Below are 17,207 nucleotides of genomic sequence, written 5' to 3' on the forward strand. Positions count from 1 at the left end.
TTCAAGTTGTGTTCCCTGGATGAGCTGAGCAGGCAGAGTCCCTGTAGATAGCTTCACGGAGCTGCTAGCAGAGAGACAAGAAGCTAGCAGCATCAGTCACTTGACAGAGCCGTCACTCAATGTGACCACGCGCTAATTTATGCACAAACTTTAAGACCTAATATAAATAAAAAGGTCGTGTTAGAAAACAATTCACTCACAGATCCATAATCATGAAGGTGGAATCTAACTATATCGATAATAATATTTTTGTCGCTTGGGGTGGATGCGCGAGTCAAGGCGCCCCATCTATAATTCCCTATCCCCTGTGAAACCTCTTAATTCGGACTAAATTGAGCTGGATGAACTTGGCTGTCGCACTGTTGTTTATTGCGAGTTCATGTTTGTTTGTCTAATTGTTTCTATATTGGTTTGTCCTGCCGTCTTGTATATGCTTTGTAACAACTAATAATGAATCAGTCCATAGCCAGGGTAAAATGAACTAAACTTTAGTTATCTCACCAAAAGTAAATGACTTGAGAAAAATAAATAATATAAAGATGTAAAGCAAAATTCTGGTCGTATAAATGTGCTGCAAAATGAAAATAAATAGCAAAAGAGTGTTTTTATGTCCTGCATCTGAGTGTGCAGAAGAAAATGTAAACAAGAAGCCCACTGTTCAGGGTGTGCGCTGTAGGTGTTTGAAGATAATAAGATGATATTGCTTTAAGAATATTTTAAATTGTATTGCTGGTATGTTAAGATCAATCAATCAATCAATCAATGTTTATTTATATAGCCCAATATCACAATGTTACATTTGTCTCAGTGGTCTTCACAGTGTGTACAGAATATCAGTATGACAATACGACACCCTCTGTCCTTAGACCCTCTGTCCTTAGACCCTCACATCGTACAAGGAAAACCTTCCAGAGAAAACCCACAGTTTAAAGGGAACATGGGAGAAACCTCAGGGAGAGCAACAGAGGAGGTATCCCTCTCCCAGGACGGACAGACGTGCAATAGATGCCGTGTGTAAAAGATATCTTTGTGACCTTGTATAAACCCTATGCCCCGTCCTGCGCCCCGAGACCCTCAGAGGCATCACTGCTGGTCGTAAAGACCGGCCTGAGGAGATCAGGGTTGCAAAAAATTAAAATCTGTCTGCTCAATTAAGTTAATGTTGTATTATTTGTTTCATTTATTCTTAATCTATGTATTGTATGGTAATAATGGATAAAAACGTAATGTATTGAACACATTCCGAAACAAAGCAGATAAGACAGAACTAGACTCAGACATAATACTAATTGTTGTTGAAACCTTTTGCGATGTTGCTGCAAAATGGAAACTTTTTTGATTGTCTGTTCCAACTGGCCACTGGAATCAGATAATTAATATAAGTTGAAGGTCAATTACAGTTTTAAATATAGTTTACCATTTTTATTAAACTGCTTCAAATTATTTCTCATATCAACCAATTGGTCTCCAGACATTACTACAATTATAATAGTTAGAAACCAAGCTTATGAACAACAGAGTAAAGGTCGCTGGTTAAGCCAGGATCAATATATATGTTGAGGTTTTTATTGTGTGCATAATAAATGTGTTAAATTAATTGAGCAATTTTTTTTAAGGAGTATAATGTTGCAATCTCTTTAACATCAGTAATTGCAGTTCAAAGATAGATGTTGTTTTCCCTGGGCCTCTCCTTCACAGGCCCACACAATAAATCATGAGACTTCCAAATCCTAACAGACAGAGATCAGTATCACTTTGTGTTGCGAGCCAAATCCATGACGGGGTTCTACTTGAGCCCAATTTAAATACCATAAAGAAAGTATTTAACCCAGCTCAAGCTGAATGTCAAATGTATTTAATTAATGTACAAGTGTTTTGATTTCTTAAAAGAAATTCCACTTTAGTTTCCTTCGAGTTCAGTCTAAGCAACACATTCTTTCTCATAAACATTCTCACTGCTGTCCCAGATGTTTTAAACCTTGGGCAGACAAGCTGTTCACACACACACACACACACACACACACACACACACACACACACACACACACACACACACACACACACACACAGTTTGGATGAGTATTCACCTTGTCCACATTGTAAATTGTTGCCTTCTTTAGAGTTATTAGTGATTCAAGATTAATTATTAAATTAAATGTGGTACATAAAATAGAATAAATACAACTTTGACTTGATAATTTTGTTCACAACATTATACCTTGTCCTCTAATCTCTACTAGAATAAGATACGTGTGCATGTTTGGGTGTTTTAACACTTCTGTAATGTACCGAATCTTGTTATCCTTTTCATTACAGAGCTGGGAAGGTGGGGTATTGATTAGTGTTACGGTTGCTGTTTGTCTGCTCCTTAATCTGTCTGGGATTGTTTGCAGCTGTGTGCGTGTGTGTGATTATGCAAATGAGCTGTGTGGTATCACCAACATCATTGGCTGCCCATCTCCTGGTCCGCCTCTGAAGATCGTGATTGGATTGACGTCTTCCAATCGCAGCGCACAGCTGGCGCACACCTGCTGGGGAGGAGTACAAAGGCTGCGGACTATCATCACTCTGGAGGCTCTGTTGAGTGAACAGACGCCTCTCGCATTTTGCTCTTCGTTCTGTGGTTAATCTTGTGTGTTTATCTCCGTGTGATATTGTGTGTTAGTAGAGTGTAGAGTAGGTTAGTTAGTGTTTAGAGTATCGTTAGGATTTGCGACTGTTGCCTTTAGGTTAGCTGTGTGTTTTGTGTAGACTCCCTTTGTTAGTTGTACCACTCTTGAAGTGAGGTTTTGTTTCGTTCTTTATTTAGTATATTAGTATTTATTTTCCCTATGCCTTTAGACTCCTTTTGAGTCCTCCCTTAGTTTGGTTATCTGTCAACCTGTGCCCTTTTGGCCCTTTTGTTTGTTTCAGGCTGCACGCCTTCCATTTTGTTTACCGCTGCTATTTAAAATAAATCACCTATAATTAATACCAATTCTACTCTGGTCGTGCCGTTTCCCTTTTGTCCCCCTAGCCAATTGGGAACGTAACAATTAGATTCTGATCCGTGCAAGTCCAATTTTGACTGACTTTAGTTCTAATGTTAATGTTAATTTGATTTCAACCCATAAGTAATTATTTACATTAACTAAAAATGTCTCCCACTAATTTGTTGTGCAATTAGGCCAATGGTAAAGAGAGACATTGATGACCTTGTGTCCCTTTTGTTAGTACGTGGTTCCATTCTGTCTATGGCCTTTGACGGCTTCACTAAGAGTCACCCAGTTCTGCCCTGCTACAGTCCGGCTGAGTGCAGTCACAGAGATGCTATGGCTGCTCTACATGACATTAATGGTCTGATCCGAGAATGGGCACCATTTCCTGCTCCCAGAGAGAATGACGCTCCTCAAACTGAACATTACAGCTGTTGATACTGTCTCACATGGGTCTGCTCCCCCCCCACCGGCCCATGAACTGAAAGCTTGACATCTGCTTTGAACACTTGGAAGCCTCCTGTCACACCAGCACCTACCCTTGGGTCAGTCAGATGAGACTAACGGCTTCACTTAGGGCATTTGGGTCAGATACATGACTCTCGTTACAACAGAGTGGGTTGTTTTTTAAGGCTATTCATACTGCTATGCAGAGGATGCCTGTAAGTTGGCAAGCTGTTAAAAGCCCCTACTATTTTTAGTATAGGCCTAATGTCAGGGGCCTCTTTGTTCTACATGTATTCACATTATATAAACAATATGTCCATCTGGTAAAAAACTAGAGGCTGCACGAAACTCAGGCTACAATACAACCATTCTGTTCTGCTCTAATGATTCAATTTATAGATTCTACATCAAAACAATTAGCTTTTATTGTTTCCAATGATAACGTCACCTTAAGTGGAGGAATGCAAACCTGTTTTCAAATGTAAGGTTTTGAATTTGTTTGACATTTCTCAGTAATGACACCCTCAGACACCCACTATCATTCATGCTATGCCTTCAGTGATAAGACAGATGTTAAGGGGATGAAGCTTTTCCTCCCAAATCAGATATGCTTTGTTTTTCAACAAAGGTCTTGCATTTCCTGCTTAATATATGTTTCTCATAATTGTTTTTTGTATGCTGCACACAGGTGATACTGAGTCTTCTCGATTAATAGATTATAGACGATACCATGTTTAAATAGACTCCTACGTTGTTATTACATATGTGACATATGTAAGAAGAGGGAGGGGAGGGTCAATTATATTGAGTAGTTGATTTTATATTGGGTCATTTATTTCTCAAACCTGTTTTATTGAAGAGAAAAAAGAAAATATTTCTGATAAAGTAATCTTTTATCAAACGGTAAATGGTGAATTAATATAACATTTAGAATCATTGAGAAGGGGTTATATCCACAGAGACTAGCTCACATTTAACTTAAAATAACAAAAAATTCTGTGCTTTGGACTGATGAGTATATGATTATTGCATGTTAAATGACTAACACAAACCTTACATTTATGCATGTGCATGTGTCAGGAAGGCTCTCAAATAATAATTTTCAATATTTTTGTAATTGAATGATAATGTGCTAATCCATTACCTTGAGTTGTCTTCACTCAGGAAAACATCCCTATCAAGTGTTAACCCAATAACTAGGACAGCTCTGAAGGCCAAGGGTCAGAGAGAGAGGATCACACTCTCCGGCTGCAGAGGGCACCCCCATCCACGGGCAAGGAGGCACGAGGTCGTTCAAGATGAGGATTCTAATCTTCAACTTTCTGAGGAGATGGGATGCTTCTTCGTCTTTCTGCTCGGTGGGCTCAAGCAGACAACCCTGCAGGACGAGCCAGGGCTTCAGAGGCTTCATACAAGGTTCCTTGTTTCTTGGAGGAGCAGATGTCTTCATAACTTCTCCCATCACGGGGGGTGGCGTCTGTATGCGCCACTTGGAATACGCAGTTGCTCTGCTCTCAAGCAGATAGCAGAAGGAATGCAGGCAGATGAGCCTCCGTTTCACTTGGGGACCAACTACAGTGCTCACTGAATGAGCCACACAAAAGCAGAGCAATTGGGGGGTTGAAATATGGTGCTCTGATGAAGAAGAGTTTTGAGCCAATCAGCACCTCAGTGCTAATCTACAGTATCAGGATGCCTTTACACACCAGACACTCTGTGTCATGAAGAGAGGAGGAGAACGAGTCAGGAGGACATGTCCTTCCAGCTCTTGTACAAAGATAACATTTGAATTGAATGACCAGATGTTTACAGATGTACAATTAATGATTGTTTTTATATTTCCAATGACCAGACATGTGTTAAATAGTGGTGATAAATATATTTTGTCAGATCAGATTACACTTTCACACTAAACTAAATTAATTAATTGATATTTTCAGATTATAAGGTATTGAATAAGATATTTCTAATATTATAACAGATAATGTTAATATCCTTAATTGTCCAGCAATCAGGCTTAACAACACTACTCTTCAACGTATTACCCATGCACAGACAGACCTACAATGATGTTTAAGTTTTAAGAATGTTTAATCCTTCCTTTCCAGGTTTTTACAAAAGTCTTTGAATATTTGTCTAACTTTTCCTTTCAGATTGTTAAACATTTTGAGAATTGTTTGATTTTCCCTTCAGATTTTGAAATGACATGATTGATAGTTGAAGTAATGTAATTATGTTATCATGCCATAGTATTTTTATTTAATATGTAATGAAGTAAACGTAAATGTAATCCTAAATTGAAGACAATTTTGCAGATTCCAGATTGATCAAATCACAACAGTGCGTCACAACCTTAGCTGGATCTCTTATGGTCCTGAGTTTAAAATGCTTTTGACTAGTGATTGCCTTGAAGTAAATCTTTAAACTGCAAGCTGGTTTAGATTTTATAGTTTGATAAGTGAGATCAGCTATTGGTTAAATGTTAAAACATTATTTTAAAATAGATGTTTTTGCTATTATTCATCTGTGTTTTATGTGTGTTCATTATTGTGCTTTTGACAAAAGATGATCCAAACATTGATGAGAGATGATTTTTCTGTTATGATTGGTTGTATCAATCATTGTGGTTGAATGTTTCAATCCTATTGTACTCTGTGATGTAATTGATGTAAGGTGAGACCACACTCAAATCTGAAGACGCCTATTGATTTAAGTATTGACCAAATTATTATTAGACTAATGTTTTAAGGTTATCATAAATGATAAAAAGAGTGGACTGTTAGGGAATATTTCTGTCTTTACTCCTAGATATTTAACCTTTCTGCCGTTGATGTTTATCACCAACCCTGAGTCTGTTATCTCCCGTAAGGAATGTGCTAATGCAGTCATATGGTGTTGTTCCCAGTGTTATGGTCGGACCTATCGGTCACAGAGGGTTTTATGACTGTGAGAATGCTGGCTTCTAAGCACCACAGACAAGTGATTCAGTATTTCCAGATGTTGGAGCTATCTCCAGTGTTCCCAGGTGTTTATGCACCATCCCCCAATATATGGATTAACTCTCTGTAAACTAGTTAAAAGGTCTATAGAGAGAGAGGCTGGTCAGATTTGACATGGCAACCCACCAGGGCAGTCAGAATCTCTGGCTGTGTGACTTGTGATGTGAATTTCTCCGGCCGATACTCGTAATAAACACCAGTGTTTGACATCAAAGCTCCAACTCTCCTTGTGTCTCTCTGAGTCCTGACTCTCCATTGCTGCAGAAGTTTCCTTTACAGTAACCAAATCAGGTTGGTTCCCCATGTGAGGCACTGTTGGGCCAATAGTCTGCATTCTTATATCAAACAGTCAACTCCATGAAGTTCAGGAATACAAAGATCACACTTGTCATATTAATGTGATCTTTTCTGTAAACCTTTATTAAAGTCAGTTACAATCGGCAAACACATTAGCAGCTACATGCTGCTCAAAGTAAACTTAGTTATTTCATACTTCACACCACTTCACCATTTTGAGGACTAGAATAACGCTCTTGACTAAAAAGGCACAAACACTGAGCCACATGTTAACTATAGTGAAGCCTCGTCCACCACTAACATTTAAACCCCAGGACAGGAAGTGGTCTCCTCCTACAGAGGACACAGAGACACTGAGGAACCATATGAGCCGAACCCAAACCCAGCATAGAGAGGTTCAGTGAATGTGGCTCTGAAGGTGTGGAGGTGGGTCAGTGTGTCAGAGGAGACTCTGTAGAAGGAGAGAGAGCCAGCAGGATGATCCAGATACACTGCTACTCTACCAGAGGAGGAGGAGGAGGAGGAGGAGGAGGAGGAGGAGGAGATTTCTGTTCTTCTCTTATTGTGCCAGACAGAGTAACCACGATCAGAGCATCTCAGACTCCAGGACTGATAATTATCTCCAAACAAACAGTCCTCTCTCTCTCCTCCTCTCCTGCTGATTCCTCTGTAAGTCACTGATATGAGAACCCATCCGCTCCACTCCACCTCCCAGTAACAGAGACCAGTCAGAGATCCTCTGCACATCAGCTGAGAGTAGGAGTCAAACCTCTCTGGATGATCAGGGTATGGCTGTGGCTCCTCCCACACAGATGTCACCTTCCTGTTGTCCTCAGACAGTTTGAGGTATCTGAATACTGTGTTTGAGTCCAGGGTGAGTTCACAGGAATCTGATGAGAGACACAAACAGCAGTTTATCATCAGACCCACCTGAAGGCTTTACTCTCTGTTAGTGGTCTTTCTATAAAGCTTCAAGATCAGTCATGTTCTAATGAATGAATACCACCTCCATCATCTGTGTCTCCAGAGAGAAGCTGATCCACACTTACACTTCCTCACACCTGGTCTCAACCTCTGCTCTCCACCGTGGTCCAGCCTGGAGGAAGAAACACAGTCAGGGTGACTTTCTATCCAGCAGGAGTCCTAGCTGCTGTTCAGCCTGAAGCAGAGCTCAGTCTGGAGAAGAAGACCTTGATCTTTGACTTTTGCAAAAATACTTTTACATATTTAACAAAAGTACATCTACGTCAATTAAAGCTGATTAACAGTGTCTGTTTATTAAATTAAGCTCCAGCCAGACGGCTTTGGCCTCCTTCTCTGTTCTCTCTCTCTTTTTCCAGACGGTCATGTTGGACTCCCCTGAGAGGAAGTTCAGGAGCTGCCACTTTTCCATTTCGTTTTTTTTAGGCAGCCCCCTGATAAAAACGCTCTCAGTAAAAGAGACTAAATAAGTGTGGAAAGAGAAAAGAAACTTGTGAGTCTCTTGCACTCTGTAAAGACATGGAAAACAGTCTCTCTAAAATCACAAAATGGACATTTGTTAAAAACAGCAGGATTAATAATGGAGATAAAAGAATTACAGGCGATAGCACCGTGTACAATTCTCCACTGGAGGTCGGCAGTACGTTTTTAGAGGGGAGGTTTGTATAAAACCCTCCACTGTGGGCCTGGTCCGCTTCCTGCACCCACTCTGGTGCTCCACACAGTGTCCTGTCCTTCAGTGCATTATAATGTATGCTTTTTACAATGTTCATGTAAAGTGTTTTCTTGTCAGCTCTGTGTATAAAAAGGAGGTAGCCCACTTAAAATAGACATTTTGAAATCAGTTAAAAACAGAGCAGCATCCAGCCCCCGTTACTCACGCGTCTGAGAATGCAGCTGGTCACATCTCTCCACACCAAATCAGCCGGGCCGGTAAGATATCTTTGTAAAAACTGTATTCTAAAGTTGGCTGTTCGGCTGGCCAGGTGGACAAGGCCCTCCTCTCTGGATAACAACAGCCCCCCCTGTTGCACCATGTGTAGACCATCCCAAATGAATCTACCATTTATTTTGTATTGTGGATTCATTGCCACCGTCAGGTACACCCCCCCCCCCCCTCAGCAGCACCCGCCTGGTCAGAGTCGGATCTCCTAACCCTGAATGGTTGTTTCCATGTAATACAACTTGAAGGGATCCATTTGGTTCCTAACTCAGGCTAACTCCCTCAAAGATATGAGGAACCTGCCGTCTGTTTGTCCATACCTGAGAGTGTCCAGTCTCCAGAGAGGATCCTCCAGTCCAGCAGACAGCAGCTTCTCTCCTGAGGCTCCTGGATGATTGTAGCTCAGGTCCAGCTCTCTCAGATGGGAGGGGTTGGAGCTCAGAGCTGAAGCCAGAGAAACACAGCCTCCCTTTGTGACCAGACAGCCTGACAGACTGGAACCAGGGAATACAGTAAACTCAGTGAAAATCATAAGCGGGTTGACCATCTTCATCAACATGAACAAAAAGCTGAACTCTGACCTGAGAGTCTCCAGTTCACAGTGCGGACTCTCCAGTCCAGCAGACAGCAGCTTCACTCCTGAATCCTGCAGGTCGTTGTTACTCAGGTCCAGCTCTCTCAGACTGGAGGACTGGGAGCTGAGGACTGAGGACAGAGCTGCACAGCTTCTCTCTGACAGCTTGCAGCCAGTTACCCTTGAAATAAATGAATACATAACAACATTCCTTTAATATTAAAAGTGATTCAGTGCAAGGTTTCAATCATACAATCTCTTCTAGTTCCTTTGTCAAATGCTACCACCTGTTTGTCTATGCACTAATTAGAGGGTTATTGAGGAAAAACTCTCAATTAATGGCTTATTACTTGTTGAATATGGTCATGTAGAATAAGGCATTAATAAGTGTTTTATAATGATTAATAAAGAGCCAATATATTGCTAATATGCATGTTATTTAACAACTAGTTGATGGTTAATTTGTGTACCTTAATATAAACTGTTACCCATTATTCTATTCTGATATAACTGGAAATTAGTCAATAGAAATGGCTGAACAAAACCACTCTGACAATTTACATATCAGCTGAACTCTGACCTGAGAGTCTCCAGTTCACAGTGCGGACTCTCCAGTCCAGCAGACAGCAGCTTCACTCCTGAGTCCTGCAGGTCGTTGTGACTCAGGTCCAGCTCTCTCAGACTGGAGGACTGGGAGCTGAGGACTGAGGACAGAGCTGCACAGCTTCTCTCTGACAGGTTGCAGTCTCTCAGCCTGGGGAAGGATCAGATATTAACAAAGCAAAAATATAAAACTGAGAATAGTTATTTGTTGTTTTTGTCTCCACTTACAGAGCTTTGTTGTAGGCTTTGACCACTGGCAGCAGCCTCAGAAGAGCCTCCTCTGAAGCAGAGTATTTCTTCAGGTCAAACACGTCCAGATCTTCTTCTGATGACAGTAAGATGAAGACCAGAGCTGACCACTGAGCAGGAGACAGTTCCTCTGTGGAGAGACTTCCTGATCTCAGGTACCGTTGGATCTGCTCCACTAGAGAATGATCATTCAGTTCATTCAGACAGTGGAACAGGTTGATGCTTCTCTCTGCAGACAGACCCTCATCCATCTTCTTCTTGATGTACTGGACTGTTTCCTGTTTGATCTCTGAGCCACTTCCTGTCTGTGTCAGCAGGCCTCGCAGGAGAATCTGATTGGTCTGCAGTGAAAGACCCAGGAAGAAGCGGAGGAACAAGTCCAGGTGTCCGTTTGGACTCTGTAAGGCCTGGTCCACAGCACTCTGGTAGAGATGTGTTAGTTCAGGTTTGGCTCTGAAGACTTTAAGTCGCCGGGAAGTTGTTGGTTCTTCTGCCAGCAGGTTGACTCCAGAGCTGATGAAGGTCAGATGGACATGAAGAGCAGCCAGAAACTCCTGAACGCTCAGGTGGACGAAGCAGAACACCTTGTCCTTCTGGTACAGTCCTCTCTCCTCTCTAAAGACCTGTGTGAACACTCCTGAGTACACTGAGGCTGCTCTGATATCGATGCCACACTCTGTCAGGTCGGACTCGTAGAAGATCAGGTTGCCTTTCTGCAGCTGCTCAAAAGCCAGTTTCCCCAGAGCCTCCATCATCTTCCTGCTCTCTGGACTCCAGTGTGGATCCGTCTCAGCTCCTCCATCATACTTGACGTTCTTCACTTTGGACTGAACCACCAGGAAGTGGATGTACATCTCAGTCAGGGTCTTGGGCAGCTCTCCTCCCTCAGTTTCCAACATGTCCTCCAGAACTGAAGCAGAGATACAGCAGAAGACTGGGATGTGGCACATGATGTGGAGGCTTCGTGAGGTCTTGATGTGGGAGATGATGGTGTCGGCCTGCTCCGGATCTCTGAATCTCTTCCTGAAGTACTCCTCCTTCTGTGGGTCAGTGAACCCTCTGACCTCTGTCACCATGTGCACACACTCAGGAGGGATCTGATTGGCTGCTGCAGGGCGTGTGGTTATCCAGAGGCGAGCAGAGGGAAGCAGCTTCCCCCTGATGAGGTTTGTCAGCAGCACATCCACTGAGGTGGACTCTGTGACATCAGTCAGGACCTCAGTGTTGAGGAAGTCCAGAGGAAGTCGACTCTCATCCAGACCGTCAAAGATGAACACGACCGGGAACTGATCGAACCTGAAGATTCCTGCGTCTCTGGTTTCAGGGAAGAAGTGATGAACGAGTTCCACCAAGCTGTACTTGTTCTCTCTCACCACGTTCAGCTCTCTGAAGGTGAAGGGAAATATGAACTGGATGTCCTGGTGGGCTTTGCCTTCAGCCCAGTCCAGAGTGAACTTCTGTGTTAAGACTGTTTTCCCAATGCCAGCCACGCCCTTTGTCAGCACTGCTCTGATTGGTGCATCTCTTCCAGGTGAGCCTTTAAAGAGGTCTTCTTGTGTGATGGGTGTTTCTGGTCTGTCTGGTTTCCTGGATGCTGTTTCAATCTGTCTGACCTCATGTTCCTTGTTGACCTCTGCAGACCCCCCCTCTGTGATGTAGAGCTCTGTGTAGATCTGGTTCAGGAGGGTTGGGTTTCCTGCTTTAGCGATGCCCTCAAACACACACTGGAACCTCTCCTTCAGGGTGGACTTAAGTTTACGCTGACACGCTGCAGCACTGGTTCCTGGAAAGAGTAAATCATAGATGAAATGAAAGAGAGGATGTTTTCCCAATGTCATGTTCAATGTGTTGAACCCTCTCACTGCTCTGCAGACGCTCAGCCAGCTCCTCCTGCTTCATGCTCCTCAGGAAGTGCAGAGAGATGTTCAGAAATGCCTCTCTGCTGCTCCTCCTCTGCTCTTCATCCTCACCGTCCAACACCTCCTCACCCTCCCTCTGACTCTCTAAGCTTTCTGGGTAATCTGAACTCAGGACTCTCTGGATTTTCTTCAGCTCGTCCTCCACAAATCTGACGATGTTGTCCTGGAGCAGCTGGAACAGAGTAAGTTGTAGAGTTGAACTGGTAGAAGTCAACATCAGATCATGTGTGAGACAGAAAGCCTGACTATCTGCAGACTGCAGCCTGGACTCTGGACCACAAAGCTGCTTCACGACTGAGTGAGGCTGCTGGAGTCAGCAGGAGCAGCTCTGCTTCCACATGTACACACCATGAATATAGAGTCCAGGTCAGTTTGATGCTGCTCCGCAGACTGACCACTGGGGACCTTCAAGCTCTGCTGAGGAACTCTGTGAAACACACACACACACACACACACATACACACACACACACACACACACACACACACACACACACACACACACACACACACACACACATACCATGTATACATCACTTCAGGGGACATTACATTGACTTACATGCATTTCCTGGAGACTTATCCTAACCTTAACCAAGTCTTCACCCTAAAATTAATGATCCCCCTTATGGGCACCTCCAATTTGTCCCCATGAGGGAGGCGAGTCCCCACACGTGACTGTGTAGACAGATGTAGGTCCCCACAAGTATAGTAATGCTAGGACACACACACACACACAACACACACACACACACACACACACACACACACACACACACACACACACACACTTATAATGTAGAAACACACAATCAATGTGTAATACCCATGTTTTGCTTTTCATGGAAACACAGCTGGGTGCAGGAGAGTCTGATCTCTACATAAAGAGCTTTTACTATAAAAAAATGAATTTTGTTGTCACACAAAAATTAAAGGAACATTTTGATCTTTTATTTAGGTTGACCGCCAAAGCTTTCATCATGTGTGCAGACGCATGAAGGGAGGCCCATTGTTCCAATACATTCTCAAACAGGCAGCCAGCTGTTTATGAATGTTAAATGTGTTTTGAAATGTAAACTACGATGAGCTAAAGTTAGGACAATATGTATAGCTCAAGACATATCAAACCTCATCTCAGGAAAGACTGATAATAACAGACAAACATTTCACATTCTTACCTTTCATCAGATGAGGGGGCTCCGTCTTTAAAGAAAATACGTTCATCCATAGACCGGTCACTCTTCATGGACACACAGCTGGGTCCAGGTCCAGGTCCAGGTCCAGGTCGCTCATGTTGGATCCTGATAGAGTCACAGACACTGATCAATGCAAGTGTATACTAAAGTGCTGCTAATATCTTTTGGGTTATTTTAACATTGTGATACTGATCACAACAAGGGAGAACGTCTAGTTTAAATTCTTACCTTGACCTATCAGAGTGCATTCCATCTCTGAACTCAATAGGTTTGTCCATCGACCAGTCACTCTTCATGGACACACAGCTGGGTCCAGATCCAGATCCAGAATCAGCTCCAGGTCCAGTTTCAGTTTCAGGTCGGGTTTCCTCATGTTGGATCCTGATAGAATCACAAATTCTGATTACTGCAAAGGTACACTGAAATTCAGTTTAAATTCTGATGTCTAATTATTTGAATACCGATAGCAAGAATTTAGATATTACTTTGGATCAGAGTGGTGTCCATCCTTCAACTCAATCGGTGGATCCATAGAGGAGTCACTCTTAGACACTCAGCTGGGTCCAGGTCCAGGTTTACGATGTTTGATCCTGACAGAAATACAAACACTGATTACTGAATACACTTAATTGCTGCTGGTAATGTTGTAGATGTCAGAATGTTTAAATACTGATAACAACAGACCTGAATGTAAACCTATTGAGAGCTGACCTGTGCTAAAAGCTCTCCAGAGTTATAGCTAAACTAGATAGCCAACTCTCAACATGTCCATCCCCTGAACTAGATAAAGAAAGGCAAAATCTTCAGATGGACTACAATTTACTTTCAACGCAAGAGACTGAGAAATTGCTCTTAAGATCGCGTGGATTTCAGTATGAACATGGGGAGAAGGCGGGTCGCCTCCTAGCACACCAAATTAAGAGCCAGTCGGTTTCTCAACAAATTAAACAAATACGGACCCCTACTCGTGAACTCACAACAATCCCATCTGTTATCAACGACACCTTTAAAACCTTTTACTCCGGACTATACGCCTCACAAGCCCCTGTCGAAAAAATTATCTGGAATTTCCGTCCATAACACCAGCTCAGGAGGGTGAGTTGGATCAACCTCTAAAGCCTAGTGAAATAGCTGACTCGATCAGGTTGATCCAGAGTGGCAAGTCCCCGGGCCCAGACGGTTATCCAATTGAGTTTTATAAACAATTTATTGATAAATTGACCCCCCTTCTTTTGAGAATGTTTGAAGACTCTCTGGACCGTGGAAAGTTGCCACAAACTCTGACTGAGGCGGTAGTAATTGTATTATTAAAACCAGGCAAGGATAATTCTGAATGTAGCTCCTATCGCCCCATCTCCCTTCTGAATGTGGACTATAAGATCCTGGCTAAAATACTAGCCATACGCCTTGAATCAGTCACGCCAAACATCATATCATTAGACCACACTGGGTTTATGAAAGGCCGATACTCCTTCTCCAACATCCGTCGCCTTCTCAACATCCTCCTCTCTCCTGCATCCAAGGAGACACCAGAGGTGGTGGTCTCATTGGATGCAGAGAAAGCGTTCGACAGGGTGGAGTGGGGCTTTCTATTTGAGGTCCTTAAGAGGTTCCTTGGATCCAAATGTGTCTCATGGATAGCATTGTTATACTCTTTACCCAAGGCTTCAGTGAGTACTAACGGGATAAGTTCTCAATATTTTACACTAGGTAGAGGTACTCGCCAGGGTTGCCCTCTAAGCCCGTTACTATTCGCTATGGCAATCGAACCACTATCAATCGCGCTTAAATCGTCCAGCTTTACACAAGGGATGACCAGATATGGCTCTGAACACATACTCTTGTTATACGCTGACGATTTACTATTGTTCATTTCTAACCCTATATCTACCATTCCTCAGATAATAGATCTGTTAACCCGATTCGGAACCTTCTCAGGGTACAAGCTACACTTTTCCAAGAGTGAGTGTTTCCCCGTAAATGACCTGGCCCTTCAGATCCCCGATAGACTTCACCTTCAAGATGTCTAGGAGTCATTTTAAGTATTTAGGCGTGAATATAAGTGGAAAACTCTCAGACCTTTACAAAGATAACTTCCCACCACTAATTGACAAGCTCAAATATGATTTGGAAAGGTGGAATAATTTACATTTAACTATCGCTGGGAGGGTAAACTGTATCAAAATGAACGTTCTCCCTCGCTTTCTGTACCTCTTTCAATGTCTGCCAGTCTTCCTACCAAAATCACTTTTTCGTAAAATAGACACTCATCTCCTCTATTTTATGGCAAGGGAAGACTCCGAGAATTAGGAAAGAGCTTTTACAAAGGCATAGATCTACAGGAGGATTAGCGCTTCCAAATATAAGACACTACTATTGGGCAGCCAATATCCACAAAATAATTCTATGGACTAAGGAACCAACATTGAGTTGGTGTGAGCTTGAAGCCAAATCTTGTCCTGATACCTCACTCTTGGCTTTGCCTACATCTAAATTAGCCAGCCGGCCGACTCAACATTCGAATAACCCGATTGTTGTTTCCACCCTAAGAATTTGGTCCCAATTCAGAAAGGCTCATGGACTCTGTGGTTCCTCTATATATAGTCCCATTCATAACAACCATCTCTTTCTCCCCCCTTACACTGATGGGGCCTTCTCTATGTGGCAGAGATTAGGTCTCATCAGAGGAAGGGACCTTTACATTAACAATGTTTTCGGTAGCTTTAGCCAACTCTCTGACACATTTTGCCTTCCAAGCACTCATCTATTTCGTTACTTCCAGGTCCGAAACTGGGTTAAACTAAACAACCCTTCATTCCCCAATATCCCTCCGGATTCAATAATTGACTCAATTCTGGACACTTTAACAATCGAAAAAGGTCTGATTTCAAGAATTTACAATTCCGTCTCACAGAAACATCGCTTGGTAAAATCAAACACCATTGGGAAGAGGAACTAGTCCAAGCCATAGATGATGAGGTCTGGGATGGCGCATTAGCGAGAGTGAACAATAGTACGTCCTGTGCCAGGCTCAATCTTATACAACTAAAAGTTGTCCACGTATCCATTACACCAACTCTAAACTCTCCAAAATATACCCAAATGTTACGGACACCTGTAACAGATGCCACACGTCACCAGCAAACATGACTCATATGTTTTGGTCTTTTCCTGGCCTACAAGGATACTGGACAAGCATTTGCCAACACCTTACTGAGGCCTTGGACGTGGTATTGACATCATGTGCAGAAACTGCCATTTTTGGAGTAATACCTGGCCACCGAATGTTGAAGAGGAAAACTAAGGACAGTATAGCCTTTGCATCTCTTTTAGCACGTAGAAGAATACTCCTAGAATGGAAATCTTCTATACCACCTAAAGCATCTCAATGGCTTAAAGATCTAATGTTGTACCTGAACTTGGAGAAGATTAAATATAACCTGAGGGGCTCCTCACAACTATTTGAATCTGTCTGGGGCTCTATGATAGCCTACATAGCTGGACTTAAGACACTACATTAAGGAGAAAGGGGGGAACTACGAATGTATGTTTTTTGTTGTTTTTTTCTTGTGTCTCTTTTTATATTAATTTTTTTATTTATTTATTTTTATTTATTTTTTCTGTATTTGTATACATGTATGTATGTAGGTAGGTACGTGTATGTATGTGCATGTGTACATGTGGGTATACATATGAGTATATGGGTACAAGTATTACTGTTACTATTATTTATTCCCTTATCTATACATTTTCTTTTAATATTATCTTCTATATTACTTTACTTTTACCTATACAGGTATCTATCTTATTTATTTAGTTAGTTATTTATTTTACTAGCTAGGACCGGGAGGGAGGGAAAGGGGAAAAATAAATACAAATATTGACTGTATAAATGTAAACTCATTGTGCCTGACTCAATATTTTTTATTAAAAAAAAAAAAAAAAAGCTCTCCAGAGTTAACAAATAAAAACACCTCAGTGACGTGAACCGTAACTCGGGGGGATTCTCACCTGCTGAACTCACT

The 17,207-nt window shown here is 42.2% G+C and overlaps 1 protein-coding gene across 1 annotated transcript; it reads right to left on the reverse strand.

The window, feature by feature from the left end:
* Positions 1-6,928: 6,928 nt before the first annotated feature.
* LOC117442699 (NLR family CARD domain-containing protein 3-like) lies at positions 6,929-17,207 on the reverse strand. The gene is made up of 12 exons (XM_034078651.2): positions 17,194-17,207; positions 13,668-13,772; positions 13,411-13,563; positions 13,165-13,287; positions 12,336-12,414; positions 11,931-12,159; positions 10,048-11,851; positions 9,797-9,970; positions 9,224-9,397; positions 8,963-9,136; positions 7,768-7,814; positions 6,929-7,608 (listed from the first exon to the last, which is right to left on the reverse strand). Exons 2-12 carry the CDS (start codon positions 13,712-13,714, stop codon positions 7,052-7,054), a joined length of 3,561 nt encoding a protein of 1,186 aa, XP_033934542.2. The 5' UTR covers positions 13,715-13,772; positions 17,194-17,207; the 3' UTR covers positions 6,929-7,051.

This window comes from Pseudochaenichthys georgianus, unplaced genomic scaffold, assembly GCF_902827115.2.
Source record: "Pseudochaenichthys georgianus unplaced genomic scaffold, fPseGeo1.2 scaffold_455_arrow_ctg1, whole genome shotgun sequence".
Lineage (NCBI taxonomy): Eukaryota > Metazoa > Chordata > Actinopteri > Perciformes > Channichthyidae > Pseudochaenichthys > Pseudochaenichthys georgianus.

Excerpts from the sequence above, each read along its gene's own strand:
- LOC117442699 (XM_034078651.2), bottom strand. The coding sequence starts at position 13,714 with ATGGATCCACCGATTGAGTTGAAGGATGGACACCACTCTGATCCAAA. Across the intron at positions 12,415-13,164 it reads GCCCCCTCATCTGATGAAAG|AGTTCCTCAGCAGAGCTTGA; the intron begins GTAAGAATGTGA and ends TGTGTTTCACAG. Across the intron at positions 7,815-8,962 it reads TGGAGACTGGACACTCTCAG|GCTGGACCACGGTGGAGAGC; the intron begins GTATGGACAAAC and ends TTCTTCCTCCAG.